A 21,922-nucleotide genomic window follows, 5' to 3' on the forward strand; every position below is an offset into this window, starting at 1 on the left:
GGTCCATTGTTCGTGGTCCACTTAGAGGGATATTCTGTAACACCTGACTCTTGAATGGTATCCAACAACCACTTTGGTACCCGAACAGAACGCGGAGCCTCCTGCTGTCAACCTCAACAACTGACTGAGGCTGGCTGGCTAGCTAGAACAATAGCCTGGAAATCATCCTCATACTCATCTGGTTCTCCAAGAAGTGGTGGCTCCTCAACAGTGGAAGCTGGAACATGCTCATCAAAGACAACAACTCTGCTGACAACAACCTCATTCCGCTCTAGGTCATATGGCCTGTTTCCTTTGGAAAGAGAGTTACATCCCACAAAAACAAGCTTTTGGGACTTTGAGTCAAGCTTCCCTCTCTGTTTCTTTGGAATGTGAACATAGGCATCACTCCCAAAAACACGAAAATGGGAGATATCTGGTTTCTTGCCAAAATAAGCCTCAAATGGAGTCATCTTAGGAACTGAAGTCGTCGGAGATCGATTGAGGATATGGACAGCCGTGGCCACAACCTCTCCCCAAAGTGGACGAGGAAGATCACGATACTCCTACATTGTCCTTGCCATCTCCACCATAGTCCTATTCTTTTGCTCAACTACTCCATTCTCTAAAGGTGACCCTGTATTGGCCACCTTCCACTTGATGCCATGATCCACACAAAACCGCACAAAAGCACTAGAAGAAAATTCTCCTCCTTTGTCAGCCCGAATAGTCTTCACCTGCAATCTAGACTCCTTTTCCACCAAAGCATACCAATCCTTGAACCGAGAAAAGGCTTGGTCCTTCTGTGAAAGAAAATTCACCCATGTGAACTTGCTACAATCATCCACAAGCAGCATGAAATACAAGGATCCTCCCAAAGATGGGGTTTGCATAGGTCCACACAAGTCAGTGTGTAACAACTCGACTCGTTTCCAAGCCTGCCTAGTAGCCTGCTTCGGAAAAGACTCCCTATGTTACTTTCCATGAATGCAAGAACTGCAATGTCCCTTCTTGCTGCCAACATCTGGCAAGCCATCCACCATCTGGTCTCGGAAAGCCCGCTGTAGTGCATCCACATTCAAGTGCCCAAAATGGAAATGCCACAAATCACCAAGCTGAGTATCTGTAAGAGAAGAGAGTGCTGAGAGTCTGTAAGTCCCATTCTCCACTCCGCCTTTCCATACAACCTGGCCTGTTGCTTTGTCCTGGATATAGCAACAAAATGCTCATCAAACTCCACCCGCATGCTAGTCTTGCAAACCTCATGCACTGACAAAAGATGAAAGCCAAGAGATGGAACATAAAGAACCCGGGAGGAATGCTTACCCCCTCTGCCATCGGGAACGATCTCCAACCTACCCTCACTGTGAATCGGGATAGTGGACTTGTCACCAATAAAGATGTGACCTGTTTGCCTTCGAAGATCCTATAACAACTCTTGGGAACGTGCCTGGAAGCACCACTGTCTAGAATCCACTCTTGAGTATCCCCAACCGTGAGACCAACCGCCTCCCTTCTCGAAGAAGATGAAGCTCTGGTGTCCATACACTCCAAGTGCACAAAAGCTGGAATCTTTGCGGCTGCAACTGAGGAATTAGCACCTTTCTTGGTGCTCTACTAAGGACATTTCCTCCAATAGTGACCCTTTGATTGTGAAGACTTCCCTTTTCCCTTGTTGTTGTTGTCGTTGTTGTGGCCTTTCGACCGTTGGCCAATCAAAGCCTTAGAATCTCGGCCCTGTGGAGGGTTCAGAAACTGCTCTTCCTGGTCCAATGCCATCGGCACAAGCTCCTCCCATGTAATGGTGCTGAGCCTCCCATTGGTGATCAAAGAAGAATAGAAAGCTGAGTACTGAGGGGATAGATGAGACAACAAAGTGATGGCCATGTCCTCTGATGATATCTCCTTCCTAGCCTGAAGAACCTCCTGCTGAAGAGCCTGGAGTTTGTTGACGTGCACCGACTGGAAAAACTGGGAAAAAATATGGACAAGAAAGTTCACACGAGAGCGGGCACACCCACAACAATGGCCCTCACTCCCTACTGAGTAATATGGTACGGACAGGAGATGACTGCTAACAGTGGATTCCCTACTCCATTGTTTGGGAAAAAAGGTGTGCCTCAGCTTGACCTTCGGCCGATTGAAAATCCAAAATGACTGGTTCAAAACGTCTGTAAAAGGAATTGAACTGGCTGAAAAAAATGTAGTAGTGCAAAAAATTCAAAAAAAGTATAGCTTTTTTTAAACCAATTTTTTTGGCTTGGTGAAAAATGAAGAGAAAGTGTGTATGTTTGCTAAAAAAAAGGTTTCCCAAATACTGCCCTGCTCTGTCAGTCCCATCCATAAGGCGAAATGGCCACATTTGACAGCTGTCAATTTTCTGTTAGGAAGCTTTTGTTTTCTTGCAAGACGGTTTGGACCTTTTTTTGGTTGATTATTCTTGCTATATGACTTGAGCATGGAAATCAATGATGTCAAAGCATCAAATACCCAAGCTGAAAGAGGAGGAAGTGCCGGTTTCTTATTGGGGAAAAGCTACAGAACCCGTGGCTGAGGAAATAACAGATTAACGTTGCAATTGGGTTTTTCTTTTCGACATAAGGGGGGGAGGGTGTAAACGTGCATGTTACCTAGCAGTCTAGGTTTGTGACTTGGGAAGGGGGGGAGCTTTTGAAATCTCTGCAGGCCTCCATTGTTATTGAGACCGCTACACAGCCACAAGAAGAAAAGCTTCGGCATTGCAGGTAACCTATTCGAGGAAAAAAGAAGAAGGGGGGGAGAGCAATGCTAGTAAAAAACGGTATCGTGGTTTATTTTTACTGGCTTAATTTTTTTTAAATAAAAGTGGCCAATGATTTTTGGTTTAGTTATAGTTTGCATAATGAAAATCGCTTGATTTAATTAGTTGTCCTTATTTTGATTGGTTGTTTTTATTGGGCCCGGGGGGAAATGAGGCATCATGATTTCAATGGATTAGTCTAGATGGCCAGTTAAGCAATCTCTTTCATTTCAGGCTTGCAGGCAAGCGGATGGATTATTTTCAATGATTAGAGGCCCTTCACGATTTAGGGCCACAGAATTACCCACTTATGGTGCTGCATGTGAGCCCTTTCCATGGGTTAGGATTGTTCAATGATAAGAATTGTTCCGAGTTTGTATTGGGTTCTCTTGGCCAAATGGCATGCATGCATTTTAGAAATGGAGTGAAGTGTTTTTTTGAATGTTTTATAACAGAGTAGGTTAAGAGGAACCCCTTGCAAAGGAGCTGTTGTGTTGTCTTATCTGGGTGAACTACATTGCAGGAGCTTGTTGATTGGGAGCACAAGAGCAAGTTGGATGGAAAGATGCACGCTTGTGGCCACGACGCACATGTGGCCATGCTTTTGGGTGCAGCCAAACTGCTTCAAGAACGGAAACATCTACTGAAGGTTTGTGATTTTTTGTGTGTTTGATTTGCCTCACTAGCTTTGCCATTGATGAAGCTAATGGTGAAAGCATTTGTCTGTTCAAGTCTCAGGGCAGCACTCTAAAGCTGACCCTGGCTCGAAAAACAAAAACAAAATTTTGCCATTGAGGAAGGATTTCAGCCAGGAGATGTACTAAACAGTCTACCGTTCTACTTTGTACAAGCAGGGAACAGTGCGATTGCTATTTCAGCCAGCAGAAGAGGGAGGTGCAGGTGCCCGGCGCATGATAGAAGAAGGGGCACTTGGCCAGGCTGAGGCTATCTTTGCACTGCATGTCTCAGACGAACTGCCTGCCGGCAAATGGGGTTCTAAACCCGCACATATTCTTGCAGGCTCAGGGAGGTTTGAAGCCACTATTGAGGGCAAAGGAGGGCATGCAGGGCTTCCACACAATGCCATAGATCCCATTGTAGCCTCTGCCTTTGTTATTTCATCCTTGCAAACCATTATCTCTAGGGAAACCGACCCCCTGGACAGTCAGGTTGGACCTTTGTAATGCCATAATGTATAAACCAGTGTGCCAAAAATGCCCAGAGAGAGAGAGAGAGAGAGAGAGAGAGAGAGAAAGAAAGATTTTATTAACGTCTTCCAAAAGACCGAACTCGGCCTATGAGACAAATCAGTGTACCTGTGTGGGGTATCCTCTGTCATCCCAACAAAATGAAAAAGCACTGAACTAAAAAGCTGAATCTGGGTGTGCAATAAGTACAATGAGTGGGGGGGAGGGGATGGAGCTCTAACCACTGTATGCCCATACATTTTGCTTTCATGCTTGGCAGGTGATCTCTGTGGGTTATATCAGGGGTGGAAATACGCACAATGTGTTGCCAAACTCTGTTATCTTCAAAGGAACGTATCGTGTTCTCCAGAATGAAAACCTGATCAAGTTGAAGCACAGAATTGAAGAGGTGATAGGTTCTTTTCACTAAAGAAAGGATGCCATTTTAGGGAAGTCCGTGCATGTCATAATGGTTTGTTGAAATGAACAGGTCATCACGGCGCAAGCTTCTGTTCACCGGTGCAAAGCCACTGTAGACTTTATGGAGGATCGGCATCCTGTGTATCCGCCTCTGATTAACGACGAGAACTCATACAAATTTGCACGTGAAGTTGTAGCTGATATGTTGGGGGAGAGCAATGTTATTCAAGTAGCGAAGCCGCTGATGGCCTCTGAAGATTTTTCATTCTATTTAGAGAAAATACCTGGTGCATTTGCCGTAGTTGGAGTTGCATCAGCAGTTGATGGAGTAGTGCATACTGTGCACTCTCCCTACTTTTTTCTTGATGAGAATGCACTCCCATTGGGAGCTGCCGTGCATACGGCCGTCGCTGAGCAATACCTTGCCAGGCGTTCTTCTTTTGGTCATGGTAGCACATCCTCGGACTAAACAATAATGGTCTTGTGAGCCCCATTACTATTTTGGCCATAAAGTACATTCCTTGAGCACTACGAATCATTTCTCACCTGTTCCCCTATATGTACCTTTTCTGTTTCATAGCGCTAGTTGAATGAAAGTGAAGTGTACTGTGTGGTGTGCTTGATCTCATGAGGGTGAAGTTTGACTGTATTTCACTTCTTGTGAGAAGGCAAAGCGGATACTTCTCTACACTGCAGAGGAGCCTTTGTATTGAAGACCATAAACTATAAACTCTGAGAATTTCAATCAATTGGTCTTGTAACATAGTTGTCAATACTCATGTTTTATAGCGCTAGTTGAATGAAAGTGAAGTGTACCGTGTGGTGTGCTTGATCTCATGAGGGTGAAGTTTGACTGTATTTCACTTCTTGTGAGAAGGCAAAGTGGATACTTCTCTACACTGCAGAGGAGCCTGTGTATTGAAGACCATAAACTATAAACTCTGAGAATTTCAATCAATTGGTCTTGTAACATAGTTGTCAATACTCATTACTTAGATATGTAAAAAAGACTTGTAAAGTAGTAAACACTTCTTGATACTTGCATGTCCTGCCTGCCCAATCCTACCTAGTCCATGGTGGTTAGCAAAGTTGAACCTCCTATAATTTTCTAGTTTCTCAATCTTGTTCATGGCCTAGGGTTCTGATGCTCGTACTGGCTAGGGTAGTGGGGAATTTTCTTTATTGGGCTACATACTCATGCTACATGATAATTTCCCTTAAATGTTCAAGATGGAATAGGATGAGCAGTTGTCTCTTAGTGCCTTAAATTGGCTTCATAAGGGGGGTGTCAGGCTTCTTTAGGGATGCCCGAAGCCACCCCTTGGTAAATGCCAAGAACTCATGAGTGTAAGTGATTGAGGATGCCAAGAACTCATGAGTGTTGGACTGGCAGGAAGGCTTCCCACCCACTAGGCATGGTGACCTTGTAGACCATCGGACACAAACCTAAGCGAGTCCTCGAGAATATGAAAATCATGACCTGGCAGGAAGGCTTCCTGCCCACTAGGCATCATGACCTAGTAGCTCACGGGACATAGACCTATGGGAGTCCTCAAGAATATGAAAATCAAGACCTTTGGGATGAGCTTCCACCACTCATAAGTGGTATGTGTTGGGGTCCCCAAGTTACAGCATCTTCTCCAGGTTAATACCCACCTAATCATAAGTTATAGAGATGTTTAACCCTTCTTACCATGAAAAGAAGTGCTGAGCCCCCTTTTCTCCGGGGGAGGATAACATTGTTATCTACAGCTCTGCACAATTGGGCTTTTGCCTTGGCTTGAGGAGAACCCAGTTGTAAAGCTGATATGAGTTGGTAAGGAAGGTTCTGTGTAGTTTGCATTTAGAAAAGTACAGAGCCAGGAGCTTAAGATTATCTAAGCAACACCACAGGTGAAACCCAACACGGGCCCGACCGCTGCCTGCACCTCTTCCTACAAGTCTCGCTAAAATGGCTTGCTGCTACACATCAACACGCCAGGCAATTGTAGACGTGTCACAACATGGGAGTGCACATGGCGCCTTGTTGCCACTGTAAGGTATGTGATTTTTCACTTCATTTTATTCATGGGATTGCTGTTCAGAATAAATGCCTCTAAAACAGGGCACCTTTTTGTGTTTCCTTACCAGTGTTCGAAAAAAACTATTTTCCCAAAAAGTAAAAAACCTGCATCTAAAAATTGTGATTATTTATAAAGAAAATTTTCAAATTTTGAAGGTTTTTGTTCTACAACTCCTCAAAATATGCAGGTTTTTGTACCCTTAAGTTTCAAATTTGAAGGTAATTTTAAAAATCTGCAAGTGCAAATTACACTATACCTGGGTTTTTTTGAACACTGTTTCTTACCCCCCCCCCCTTCCCCCCTTCAAAACCCAACCACCCACCCACCATCACCACCACCCACCCCGGTGTAGACTTTAGTAAGGTACTTGCCTTAGAGTATTAAGTAATGCCCCTAATGTGGGCAGAGAAGACCACGTGGCTAGCCAAGCATGCTAAAAAAAGATGTTGCAACAAGGATAGATGCTACACAGCATGCTACCCAACGTTGGACGTTGCAAATCATCTTCCAACTAGCCTGTGGTTGAGATCGGCTTGTATATTGCCTTGGGCTTCGCTGTGCTACTACTTATGGAAGTTCAACATATCTTTAGAGCTACCTAGAGGCAAGTGTCGTGGCTCCCATGCGAGGGGATATTGTTGAGCGTCAATGCGAGCACCCTCTCCATGTTGGCGGTGGCCACGACCTTACCATGGCCATGGAGGGTTTCATAGACGAAATCTCCAAGCTCAGTGGGGCAACGCGCTCATGTGCACCACCATGGCGTACATTATCAAGAAGGATCGAGAGATCTATCGCTTGCAAGACAATCCTCCTATTTTTTGCATTGCAATGCTAGATTGACATCCGCAAAATCGATGAGCTTGAAGCCTATTAGATGGGGATTCAAAAGTACCTCGCAAATTAGAAAATTACAAATTTTTTACCACATTTGAAAATGAATTTTGTATCATGTATCAATACGTAGGACTAATGGCCACCTTCAACACTGAATGTGTTTTGGTTTGCTTTCAATATCAAAAGTGCTATTTATTCAATTTCGGGGAGGATTGTGCCAACTTCCCACCATACTTTATTTATGGTTTTTTTTTAAAACTTCATTTACACAAACGAGCAGATGTACTTTGAGATCTTTGTTGATGTCCATTAGGCTTGATGTTCACACTCGTTTGAGCTCTATAAGCTATTCATATAAACTTAAGAAAGACATGCATACAAAGAAGACGTGCTGTAGAAATGGTATGGATTGCAATGTCCATCTTCATTCAAGCGCTTCAAGATGTTTATACGTAAACAGAAGGACACATGTTCTTTCAAAGTAAGTTGACAATGCACAAGTGCAAGCAATCAAGAGGATAAGGGTACCCAAGCATTCTAGTTCGTACTTTTTTCTTGTTATGTGCATGTATCTCGTGGTGTTACATTGACAACAAATATAATACTTTTAAATTAAAAATATAGTTTTTTCTTTTCATTTCAAATAGGTCTAATTGTACCTTATTGTAGTAAGCATAATGCAATAGCATGATGCAAAAAGAAAGCCATTATCACACCTTTTTATTTTTATTATCAATATTCTCTTTAAGGCTTGATGATTTCAAACGACTATGGGTCATATTAATCAGTTAAAATACACTCACTCATGTAAGAGGATACAAAGTGCCATATGCAAGCAACACTTACAAGAAGTATGATCTTTCACAATATAAAACTCACACATATCACATAGATAAGAATAATAATGTATAAGTGATGTGATACAATAGAGGACTAAAATCCATAGATGTGATCATGTGAAGGTAGCTTTGATGGTTGATATGGAATTTTTAAGATGGGAGGAGGTATGGTAATAAAAACTACAATGCAAAAGAAAGTAAGGTTGATGGAGGGGTTAAAGTGTGACTATAAACAATGTGTGAATCCATGTGTAATTCATGCTTGGTTTAGGCGATCGTCTACACCTATTGTGTCACCATGTGGTAGGCACTTAATGGATTGGCATGAATGTCACGTGTCAATCAACCAATAATGGTAGCTATCTAGAATGATGGTCTTCACTTGGACTCTAGAATCTCAAGATGGGGTGTACATGAGTAAAGTCTACCAACCCAATTTGTGGACCTGTTAACCCTTTTTGGGATTAACAAGACTTACCACTATATTTCTAAATCAAATAGCAAAGTTAGAGACACCAAAAGCATGTATGATCAATCTATGCAGAAACGGTGGCCAAATCTACAACTTGGACGGGCGCCTGAAAATGTGATTCTCACTCCAAGGGCCTGTGGCAACAAACTAGAATGGCTTGCCTATGAATGTACTTCATGCATGTATTTTGATATTGAGCATTGTATAAGCAATAAGCCACTTATGAGTCTTGGGACCCCTACCAGTCCCAATTTAATTTTGTGAATACTTATGGTCTTGTATATAAGTCACTTTCTCTCATAATGCAATACTCTTCGATTGTGCAATTGAGCCTTGCTCTTGTTAACCCTCTTGCTAATCACCTTTCCTAATGCATACTAGTGAGTGTGAGTGTTTTGAGGATACAAAGTGTTGTATGCAAGCAACGATTACAAGAAGTATGATCTTTCACAATATAAAACTCACACAAATCACATAGATAAGAATAATAATGTATAAGTGACGTAATACACTTACAAGAAGTATGATCTTTCACAATATAAAACTCACAAATCACACAGATAAGAATAATAATGTATAAAACTCACACAAATCACACAGATAAGAATAATAATGTATAAAACTCACACAAATCACACAGATAAGAATAATAATGTATAAGTGACGTGATACAATAGAGAACTAAAATCCACAAACGTGATCATGTGAAGCTAGCTTTGATGGTTGATATGGACTTTTTAACATGGGAGGAGGTATGGTAATAAAAACTACAGTGCAAAAGAAAGTAAGGTTGATGGAGGGGTTAAAGTGTGACTGTAAACAATGTGTGATCACATCCATGTGTGATTCATGCTTGGTTTAGGCGATTGTCTACGCTCATTGTGTCACCGTGTGGTAGGCACATAATGGATTGGCATGAATGTCACGTGTCAATCAACCAATAATGGTAGCTATCCAGACTAATGGTCTCCACTTAGAACTTAGAATATCAAGATAGGGTGTACATGAGTAAAGTTTACCAACCCAATTTGTGGACCTGTTAACCCTTTTTAGAATTAACAAGAGTTACTACTATATTTCTAAATCAAATAGCAAAGACAGAAACACCAAATTTAAACACCATATTAGATAGTTTGAAAAAATTCCCATTCCCATTTGAAAAATGGGATCATGGTGAACTTGTCCAAAAGTTTGTCAAAATCCCCTCATGTGACATATCATTAGAAAGATCTTTAAGAGTAGAATCTAAATCTATGATCTCCAACAAATTTGAAGTTGGTATGTTTAAGATATGTCCAAAACTATATAAAGTAATTGTTTTCCAAAATATGAGATTTTTTCCAAATTATCTAATATCGACTAAAAGCGTGTATGATCAATCTATGAAGAAACAGTGTCCAAATCTACAACTTGGACGGATGCCTAAAAATGGTCCAATGGAATACTTATGGCGATTCTCGCTCCAAGGGCCTATGGCAACAAGCTAGAATGGCTTTCCTATGATATGTCCAAAACTATATAAAGTAATTAATTTCCAAAATATGAGATGTTTTCCAAATTATCTAATATTGACTAAAAGCGTATATGATCAATCTATGAAGAAATAGTGTCCAAATCTACAACTTGGACGAACGCCCAAAAATGGTCCAATGGAATACTTATGGCGAAATCTACAACTTGGATGGCCGTCTGAAAATGGCCCAATGGAATACTTATGGCGATTCTTGCTCCAAGGGCCTGTGGCAACAAACTAGAATGGCTTGCCTATGAATGTACTTCATGCATGTATTTTGATATTAAGCATTGTATAAGAAATAATCCACTTATGAGTATTTGGCACCCAACCAGTCCTAGTTTAAGTGTGTGAATACTTATGGTCTTGTATATAAGTCACTGTACTCTCTAATAGTGGATTTCCACAAAAAACAAGTTAGTTTGATGGAGATTTGTGGTGTTTTTGCTCTTTTTTGTTTTGAAAGAAAAATTTTTAGCTTAATGGAAAAAAGCAACAAAGCCATCATGGGGGTAAAACGCATCCGACGTAAAGCTTTTTCTCCTCAATAGATTCCTTGCGAATCTATCCCAGACCCCCGCGATTGGGGGAATTGCTTCGCACTTTCTTGGCTTCACCCCTTCCTTCTCATTAGTCTTTGTGTTGTAATTATTCATGTAGCATGAACATAGGTTAATCTAAGCTTAGAACATAACATTTGCATCACATTAAGCATTAGGAAGCATTTTAGTGAACTTTTTGCCCTCTTTTGTATTTTTAACATAGACTTTAAATGCTAATCTTTGCCAATGAATGCTTTATTGTTTTTGAGTAGAGTGTTAGCATGCATTTTAGTTTGGTTATCATCAAACGAATTTCAAAAAAAATTAAAAATCTTAATTTATTAATTTTATTGATTGGACTAGTTTTTTATAATAAGAGAGTGATTAGTAAAGAAAAAGAGTATAAAAATTAGATATTTTAGTGCTTTTTGGATTAATGTGAGTTTAGAAAAAGTGATTGGGAGGGTAGAGGGATGTGATGTTGATGCATTAATACAACAAAATAACTTGCAAAAATTAAAAACTTAAAGATTTTAGCTTTCATTTGCATAAGAGAAGAGATCATAATTAAGAGCTTGATTAATCTTTAATTATTTATTACCTTACACATTAAACAGTATATATGTCTTAGTAATTCAATGCTTAATCCAATGATGTGCTTGATTATGTAAATTAATTAATAATTAGTAATTCATTAGAGTATCTTAATCATTTCAAAATAAAAAAAAATTTGTGTCAGTGTTAATCTTGTATTAACTTCTAATCACTATTTTTAGTGGCTAATGTGCATTCAATTAGAGAATGCCTAATGAGTTGAATATGATCTACTTTTGGGTGACATTTATGACAAATGTAAGAGGAGTGTAAGAGGGTATCATGAAGTGTTGGCTTTTGCCTCACTTGCCTTATTAGAAAAACCTCTTTATAGCCACAAATTTGAACTACTCTATGTGTGTGAGCTCCTCAGCTATAAAAAGACACTATACTCATGTAAAGCACCACTACTACCACCACTATCACCCAAGGTGTTACTGGGACCAACACCACCTGCATGCTTGTGTGTGCACTGTGCAGTGAGCCTACTCTCCTAAAGGACTATCTGGTAGGCATCAAAATCTTGTGCACTCCACTCAATCTTTGGAGGTATCTCGAGCTTCTTTACTCTGTCCTCAATAGCATCAACTCCTAAGTCACTCATTGATGTAAAATCCAGAGGCATATCAGTCCTTACATCAACATGAGTGAAGCCTGGGTGCAGGTTGTCCTCAATGTCGAGAATTTTGTATGTCACCAAGTCGACACGGTGCTCGTCAAGAGGGACACGCTAAGAAACGTATTGGCTCCTGAGAACTATGTATGTAACCGAGTTGACTCGTTTCTCGGCAAGAGGGACATGTTGAGAAACATATTGGATCATGAGTGATGCATGGCAAATGGAAAAAATGTTTGCATCATCCAAGACCATATTCGCCATTCACATCCATGCCCTTGAGGCATAGATAACATTCATCTCTATGTGGAGAAATAATGGTGCATCTTGAGAGATAGGTCATCGAAAAACCTTCATTAACAGGCCGTGGGTATAAAGATAGGTAAGGCATTATCACGTCCGAGGACTTGTGGAACTCTTGAACATCGAAGATTTAGTTCGCTCTATACTGAGCGATCCTCTCCATAATCATGTGCTGCTTTGCATCAGCTTTAGCAATTTCTCTCTCTATCTTGGTCTATTGAAGTTGTGTCTCCATCTTGTGAACTACCTGCTCAAAAAGTAAAGCACATAAAAAATCAATTATTCTCTCTAATCAGGTACAGCTTAAGAAATTTATAGGTTTAGATCTTAATTATAAATCTAGAGAGACTTACCAAATGGACGTTCTCACACCTGATGCACCTTTGGAGTGGTGGTTGTCTTCTGTCATCTACAATGTGCCTGTGTGAGTCTCGCTCATAGATGTGGAACCCTATACAAAGAATCAACCACCATTAATTTTAGATATAAAGATGCAAACCTAAAAATAGATGACTATGAAAAAGCTGTAAAAGAAATAAATACCTCAACATTTATTCGACATCGAATCGTGGAAAAACAAGCACACCACGTGTTGGATGCGGTACAACGCACATTGATCCCCACCTGAGCACCTGGTGCCTCGACAATAGATAAGGGTACAAATGGAGGGTCCACACACCAGTAAGGGTTGGTGGAGGCTACCTTCCCCTGCTACCCCAAGACAAACTTTATGTATAATTACCTCAACATTTATTCGACATCGAATCGTGGAAAAACAAGCACACCACGTGTTGGATGCGGTACAACGCACATTGATCCCCACCTGAGCACCTGGTGCCTCGACAATAGATAAGGGTACAAATGGAGGGTCCACACACCAGTAAGGGTTGGTGGAGGCTACCTTCCCCTGCTACCCCAAGACAAACTCTATGTATAATTGCTTCGCAAAGTAGATGGGATTTGGTAATTATTTTGCATCCTTCCATATGTGGCAACATATCAACTAAAGATATGTGTTGCCACATGAGGATGCAAACACTGCGAATAGTAAGGGGCTTTCCCTACCACATGCTGCATCCCACAACTATCATAGAAAAGTTCCAAGTATGCTCCATCTCTAATAGGGCCAAGCTCACATACCTAGGGATATGTCAAGCCATGTGATACTGGAGCAATACAATGATGTGCTATCCACTCATTTACATAAACAAAATCGTGAAGGCTGCGAAGGGATGACAACATCACCTCTGAGAACAAGCTTGCAAGTCCAATACGATATGTAATGTAGATTGTGTCTCTAGCACTCCTACAGATAGCTGATAACTCATGGTCTATCTCTGTGATGAGGTCCACAATAGACTCGCTGCCCTCCTCATGTAGCCCCCAAGTCTAACACAAATGAGTAGGCAAATGTAAAGGGCCAATGTGAAAGGTTCAATGATTAGTTAAGGAAACATTACTCTAGTACTAATGAAGCTCTAAAGCACCCATTAATATTGGATTCAATCATCACTAATAGTGCTTCAATCCAAGAGAGAACACAAAGGAAGAGTGAAAAGTGAAAATGATGAAGGAGAATGAGTGAAAAAACTTAGGCCATTTATAATCTTGATCAAGGTCATGTGGCATAACTTTTAGGGTTGGCAAAATAAACGGTCTAGATTAACGCGTGGTTGTAGGGTTGGAAAAATGAATAGCTTTGATTTAGTGGAAACATCTTGATCGAGATACATGAATAGCTCTGAGTACATCTACATATCTTGATTAGATACATGAATGGCTGAGGTCCCTTCGACGTATCTCCATTGAGGTACATGAATGGCTAAGATTACTTCCACATAGCTCGATCGAGGTACATGAATGGCTAAGATCCCTTCCATGTATCTTGATTGAGGTATATGAACGGCTGAGATCACATCATCGTATCTTGATCAAGATATGTCAATTGTAGAGATCACATTTTTATATCTTGCTCGAGAGATACGTGGACAATCAAGATTGCAATGGTGTATCTTGATTGCAATTACGTATATTTGGACAATCAAGATCGCAATCCAGTATCTCGATTGAGATATGTTAATGGCTAGGATCATACGCGGTCAATGTCATGAGGGGCATGGTTTCATTGCATCATATCACAATACATGGTCTGAAAGGGCAATCATATACATATGTGGACCGAGACCCCTTGTGGCATTCGCGTGGATCTCAATTGACGAGTCATCTCAATCGAGATCCCTAAGTGGAAGTGACATGTTATCGTGACATGGATAGTCTCCCGAGGCTACTGTGGTGTAGCAATGCTTGGGATCTCAATTGAGATATTGGCTAACTGGCTGAAGGGGCACATGTTATGCTGTGAGTTATGTTCATATCTTGATTGAGATACCTCGTTTGTGCAACTTTTGTTGGATAAGGGAGAAGATGCTCTGCATACTCACATAGAGACACATGCACACATAGTGAGAGAAGCTCAGAGAGAGCGAGAGAGAGAAAGCTCGATGCTGGAAAGTACTCGATAATGATGATGATAAAAAATGAGTGGAATACAAGAGTACTAAAAGAAGACCTAACCCTAGGGCTGATGTGGCTAACACACAAGAGTGTGTTCACATGGGGAAAAAACCCTGCCACAGCACATGGAAAAAAGTGCCCGTTGTGTCATAAAAATTAGAACAACACTAATATCCTCTATAGCATGCCTCTCCTTTCTCAACCGTGCATTTACAAGATTCAAGACACCAATCACTTGAGTAAGCTGGACCCCAACTCTACTGAAGATACAACACATGCACAAAACACTATAATACTGAGTGATTTAAGAGGGACAGTTTTATTACATAGATGGATTATGAGACTACAATGCATATGAGAGGATCCTGTTAGCTTCTCTGGTTTGTCTGTTCAAGATGCATGTTAAATTCTCAAATATGAGAGAGAGATTCACTCAAGAACACTGTGATCTACACAGCCACACCCAATGCTTATTTTACAAATACACACAAGAAACCTTTTGTAGGCCACTGATCCCTTTCTTCAATATATATGAGGATCTCTCGCAAGTATGAGAGAGAGAGATTCTCATTGAAAACTGAAAGCAATCTCAAAACACATACAACAAGCCTCTTAGTGCTTTTCAAAAAACATAAAGAAGATCTTTGCAGTACACTCTCTCTCCCACAATTGTTGAAGCGGCCACACACAAGGTCTCTAACACACAAGATTTTCACAACACACCCTCTGTCCTCTTGTTTCCCAGAAGCTCTTTTATAGCTCTTCTTAGCCTACAAACGTCGATCTCCACCTCCTCTTTTCCTAATTCTTTCTCCGTGTACCGCGGCTGTGGCACCACCCTTTTAACCTCTCTGCATGTAGTTTTCTCTCCACCACTATTTTGGTTGATGCAGTCCGTTAAGTGCTCTCACAATTCAATGATCTCCTCCACTCCTTCTTGCGCAATTCCTTGAGCTTTTAGATGCGCCCAAGCCTTTATCTTTACCAAGTCTTAAGGCCAAAGCTTTTAGCTTAAGTTTTGAAAAAAAAATAGAGAGTGTTCACATGGCCTATGTAATTAGGCACCTTAGTCCATGTCCTCAACAAATGTAGAGAGAAAAATTATCAAAATTTTGGCTCCTTGTCTCAATGGTATAAGTGCAACCTTGTGCCAATACCAAATTCTCCCAAGAGACGCCACTTAAAATTCCAACCTCTATTTTGCTTCATGTCCCTAATAATGCATTCACACCATGCTATATGTACAAAGATGATGACAAAGGAATGCATCCAAGTTAAACCTTACAGTAATAACAACTGGCTAAAACATGATATTGACTATACACTAAGACTTCCTACATTGAATCCCAGTATTATTTTATGCATTTGGGGTTCTCAAAAATCCACTTAACATATTTTTCCCACCCCTTAGCCTGCGGACATTCATGTCTTATAGCCTTCAAATAACTAATGCATTGAATACATGAAATCATCCTCTTCTTGTTTGCCTTCACATGAACTTGCTCCTCCCTTCTTCTTATTTGTTTGACTTATGGTAATCATCATCATCCTTGCTACATACTTCTTTAGCCGATACGCATTGAGTGGAAGGTTCCATCTAAATCCTCTAGCTGGTATGAGCTATTGGAAAATCTTTGTTGTACTTTGAACTAACCTTCCATCTTGTTTGGAACTTAGTTTGGAATGTATTATCCAGCTTGCTATTACATCGAAGCACAAGATCACCCTTACCAATGCCTTTGTCTTTGATCTTCTCTCTTGAGTCTTTTGATATAGTGTTCCAAGTGTGCATCTTGTCCAACTCTGCTACTTGTAGTGAAAGGAGCCTGTTCCTAAAAAAGTGTTGCGGTTCCTCACTTTCCTTTAATAAGAACTTTAAAGTTGGTACTTCCACCTCAATAGGTAACAATGCCTCAGCTCCATAAAGAAGATGAAAAGAAGAGAAGCGAGTACCCTCTTTGACAGCAATCCTATAAGCCCAAAATGCACAAGGGAGCTCCAAGTCCCAAGTCCTTTCATGAGACTGTGTCATTTTGCTTAACATGCATATCAATTCCACATTAAATCTTTCATTCATCACGTTGCATGGAGGACAGTATGGTGTAGCATACCTATGCTGAATTTTTAGTTTCTCACATAAATGGTCCATCAATTCACTTCTAAATCATGGTCCCTTGTTAGAGAGGAGTTCTAGTGGTATTCCAAAATGACAGCAAATCCCTTCATACACAAACTTGGATACCTCTTTTGCATTGACTTCTTTTGTAGCTTTGGCTTCTGCCCACCTTGAGAGCTAATAGTATAAAACATTTTCCACCTCTAGTCATGGGTAATGCTACAATTGCATCAATCCCCCACTTCTTAAAGATGTTAAAAGCAAGTATGACATTCTTGGGGTTCAAACTTGAGAGCACTCTTCTTCCCATCCTATGGCATTGGAAACACGACTTACACACCAGTGATGTATATCCCTCTAGATAGAGGGCCATACATAACCTTCTAATAGTATCTTTTGCACAAACCGCCCTCCACAACCTCCTTCGCGATTCATTTCTAGAATACGATAGATTTCCTCTCTCCATGGGATTCTCAGCACTAAATCTAGTCCTTTCATAAACAAAGCATCATTAATAAGACAAAACTTTTGACATCTTTTAACAAAATGATACCTCTTTGATTTTGGCACATCCGGTGGGACGTTTTCTATCATGAGAAATGTTTCCTCCTTTTTATGAAGATGTTCTCTTTCTTGATATAAAGGTCCATCCACTGTAGACACAATTGCATTTTGAGCAGCTTCATGTATGATTTTGTTCCATGTCTATATGTTGGATGCTCCATGCTTCAAAATGTCCAAGTAACCTCTTTACTTTTCCTACCCAAGCCTTGAGATGAACATGTTTGGTTCTACATACTCCCAACACCTTCTTAACTACCAACAAAGCATCTTCTTTAATTGCAACCCTTTTGATTCCAAGGTTAAGTTATACCTTTAACTTTGACATAAGGTTGAGTATTTTGGTTCATTGTTGCTTTTGGCCTCTAGCTCAAGTCCTTCTCTTTGCACTTCCTTCCCTTGAGGATCAAAAATCACCATCTCTCCAGTAGCTTGGTTTAAACTCTTCTTGAAAGAGCCATTTAAAAAAAAGTACGTGAGCATTACAAGTTGTTGATCTTCCATTCTTTTGCTTTGCTTCTCTAACTCTTTCTCCAAGATTTCCCCGTCTTTGTATGTGAGTAGATCGGCTAAAGAGGCTTGTGTGGATTCCTTGATCAAGAATGTGAACTCAAATTCTTGCAACTCAACTATCCGCTTCATCATACTTTTTGACAGGTTAGTATTGTTGATAAAGCTATGGCAAGAGGGTATAACTGGTCAACACTACAAAGGGTTTGGGTAGCAAGTATGTTCTGAACATCCTACAAGCATAAACTAAGCTTGACAACACAAGCTCTGCATCTGTATACCTCCTCTCCACTTCATTCTTCACTCTACTTGCATAATAAATTGGCCTCATATATGTGGATTCATTCCCTTGTTGCAATAGAATAGCCCCTATTGCGTCCATCCCAATAGAAAGATTCACATAAAATGTCTTGTCGAACTCAGGAGCCTTTATATTTGAAATATCCGCTAATACTTCTTTGACCTTGCCAAACACTTCTTCACACTCCTCATTCCACTGAAGAGGATTCTTTTTTACCGCTTGTTGAAGTGGATATAGCAGTTGAGATAACAAAGGAATGAACCTTGACATATATTTTACTTTTTTAATGAAAGTGTGTAATTTCTTTGTAGAAGTAGGAGAAGATAATAGAATGAAAGACTTGACCTTATCTGGATCTGGTTCTATCCCATTTTGGGATACTACATGCCCGAGAAGCTTAATCCTTGGCTGTTCAATAAAACACTTTTTTGGATTTAGATGCCCACCCCTTGAATCCAACTTGTAGAATACTTGCTCCAGCTTATTGGAATGTTCATGCCTTGAATTGAAAACACAAATGTCATCCAAAGAAACTTTAACAAAGTGATATAAGAATGGTGCAAGTACTTCATCCAATCTTTGTCTCGGTACCAGGAAGGAGCATTTGTTAAACCGAATGGCATAACATTGTAATAAAAACATGAAGGTTGTGTCTTCTCTTGATCTTCAAGTGCAATGCTATCTGGAAATACCTAGAATATCCATCACAAATGCTATATCTCTCATGCCATGCGATCCAAAATATCATCAAGAAAAGGCAAAGCATCTATCCACATTCATCCTCATCACATCTCATCCATTCTCATCTACCCATATCCACATCACATCACATCTCATCTCATCCATTCACATCTACCCCGATCCACATCACATCACATCCATTCACATCACATCTCATCCATTCACATCACATCTATCCATTCACATCACATCTTTCCATTCACATCTATCCCGATACATCTCATCCATTCGCATCTATCCCGATTCACATCACATCACATCACTTCCATCCGCATCACATCTCATCCATTCGCATCTATTTACATCACATCACATCACTTCCATTCACATCACATCTCATCCATTCACATTTATTTACATCACGTCACATTCACATCCATTCACATCTCATCGCATCCATTCACATCCATCAAATTCATTGCATTCCCATCCCATCACATACATTCTATCCACAATACATCATATCCACATCATATCTCATTCATTCCATTCACATTACATCACGTCACATCCATTCTCATATCATCGCATCTCATTCACATCCATTCTCATATCATCGCATCTCATTCACATCTATTCACATTCACATCCACATATATTCACATCACATCACATTTCATCCACATCTCATTGCATTCACCTCCACATCCCTTTACATCACATCACATCACATCTCATCCACATCCCTATCCATTCACATCACATCACATCTTATCACATCCACATCCACATCCATTTACAAATATTCACATCACATCACATTTCATCCACATCTCATTGCATTCACCTCCACATCCCTTTACATCACATCACATCTCATCCACATCCCTATCCATTCACATCACATCACATCTTATCACATCCACATCCACATCCATTTACATCACATCACATCTTATCACATCCACATCCACATCCATTTACATCACATCACATCCTTTCACATATCCTCCACATCTCATTCTCATCTCTTCATTCACATCCACATACATTTACATCACATCTCATCTTATCACATCCACATCCATTTACATCACATCTCATCTTATCACATCCACATCCATTTACATCACATCACATCTTATCACATCCACATCCATTTTCATCACATCACATTTGTAACATTTTCTACTTTTGATACCGACGGGACTTTTTCTAAATTTTTGCCAATTGCTTGGCCTAGGTAGAGGTACTTTTTCTTGATGAATATTTTCTTATTCTTTCTCAAATTTCTCAAGTGAAATATATTCAATATTCTTCTTTTGAGTAAAAGATTCATGGGATTTATAAAAATCAATTCTACCCATATTTTCCAATAAAATTAATAATGCTCAAAATTTTACTTTTGATAAATACTCATAATTTGAATTATACCAAAAATTCCTCTTTTACCATTTAATTACTTGGATCTCAATTATCATGGAAATTCCTCTTTTTGCATAAAATAAATTTATCAAAAATTTCTCTTTTACCATTTAATTACTTGGACCTCAATTATCATGGGAATTCCTCCTTTTGCATAAAAATAAATTTATCAAAATTTACTATTTTCTCATAATCAATTAATCATTCATAATTATAAAAATTTTATTTCTCATGAATATGATGAAAATCATTTATTTTGCATAGGATGTCCAATCCTAGAATATGGTAGAAAGTCCTCTTTTAGCATTATGCATAAAAATAAGATATATATTATTTTCTAAAAATTTTACCATAGCTTCGTTGCTATTACTGATAATTTTTATTTTTTCTAAAAAAGAATAAGACATTGTAATACAATTATGATAGAAGATCTATTCTTAAACTTAAATCTAAATTATGAAATTAAATCATAAATTTAATCATAATCATAAATTTAATTATGATTATTCTACTAGATTAAGCTATTTCTATTATTCCTCTTTTTCCAAAATGATAGGATTATCTCTTTCACATCAATTAAAGTAGCTTTTTAACTACTTATAATAATCTAAAAGAATTTACCATTATTTTGTTAACATAAAAGCATAAAAATATAATTTTCTTATCCTCTAGCTTAACAAGCTTAGAGTTTGGTTTTGAAATAAGAATTTATCAATGAGAAGCATTCTTTTGCTAGAGAATTAGCCATAGGAATGACTATTCTTTTTGGAGAGAGAGATATACATAAGAAAACATTCTAATTAAGCATAATGATTAACTTTTTCTTGATTACTCATTAAAATTCTTAGGGAAAGCTTGATTTGAACTTAAAACAACTAATTAGAAACTTCTTAAGCTTGAGAGGGGTTGAGAAGAGAAATCATTTGAGAATATTAACCAAAACCATAAAATTTCTTCTTACCTCAAGGTTTAGCTTGCTTCTTTTTCTAGAAGTGAAGCCCCCAACCAATCAATTGGTTTAGCAAGTTGGGAAGAAAGCTCCAAGAGTTGTTGAAGAGAGAGAAGCTCCAAGCTCTCCAAAAGTAGAGGATTTTTAAGGGATAATAGAAAATATGATTATTTTAATGTAATACTAGCATGGTATAGCTCACAGATTTTTTTACAAAAGACTAAGGGTCTATTTATAGGTGGGGGAGGCCACTAACCAAGTCCAACTGGGTTCTAGAATTTTCCAAGTTAAATTTGACTCAATTTGGATAAGATTTGGATCAGTTTGGCTCCCATTTTGATTTGGTTTGATATCCAGGAGAGAGGAGAGATAAAAATATCACAATTTTTTTGAATTAAAAACCCTTCCATACATGTCAGCAAATGTGTAGGGATGTTCATACCAGGGACTTCCAGGGGCTAACAACTTTTCCCACTTGCATTGACATCCTATTTTCCTTGAGAGTAAACGAAAGTGATCACCCTTACCATGCATCCACCCTCATGTTTTCTATAGGTGGGACTGGATGGTTTTAGTAGATAGCTTATATAGACTTAGTACTATGCCAAGAAGGATGCATAAGAGTGGTCTTATAAAGCGCATATTAAAGGTAGAAGGATATCTTCACAAGGATATCTAATGCTTATGTTGTGAGGCCCAAATGTGTGTCTAAATGATCTTG

The 21,922-nt window shown here is 39.3% G+C and overlaps 1 protein-coding gene across 1 annotated transcript in view; it reads left to right on the plus strand.

The window, feature by feature from the left end:
- Nucleotides 1–5,114, plus strand: part of LOC147604548 (IAA-amino acid hydrolase ILR1-like 7) — a 7,645-nt gene extending 2,531 nt beyond the window's left edge. Inside the window, exons 2-5 of the mRNA XM_086794548.1 lie at nt 3,282–3,407; nt 3,613–3,927; nt 4,226–4,354; nt 4,436–5,114. Of these exons, the coding sequence (XP_086650674.1) occupies nt 3,282–3,407; nt 3,613–3,927; nt 4,226–4,354; nt 4,436–4,834 (969 nt within the window). The 3' untranslated portion in view covers nt 4,835–5,114. The remainder of the gene's footprint in view (nt 1–3,281; nt 3,408–3,612; nt 3,928–4,225; nt 4,355–4,435) is intronic.
- The last annotated feature ends 16,808 nt before the right edge of the window (nt 5,115–21,922 follow it).

The sequence above is a fragment of the Cibotium barometz genome, chromosome 61 (genome assembly GCF_041138505.1).
Source record: "Cibotium barometz isolate CiBa-2024 chromosome 61, ASM4113850v1, whole genome shotgun sequence".
Taxonomy (NCBI): Eukaryota; Viridiplantae; Streptophyta; class Polypodiopsida; order Cyatheales; family Cibotiaceae; genus Cibotium; species Cibotium barometz.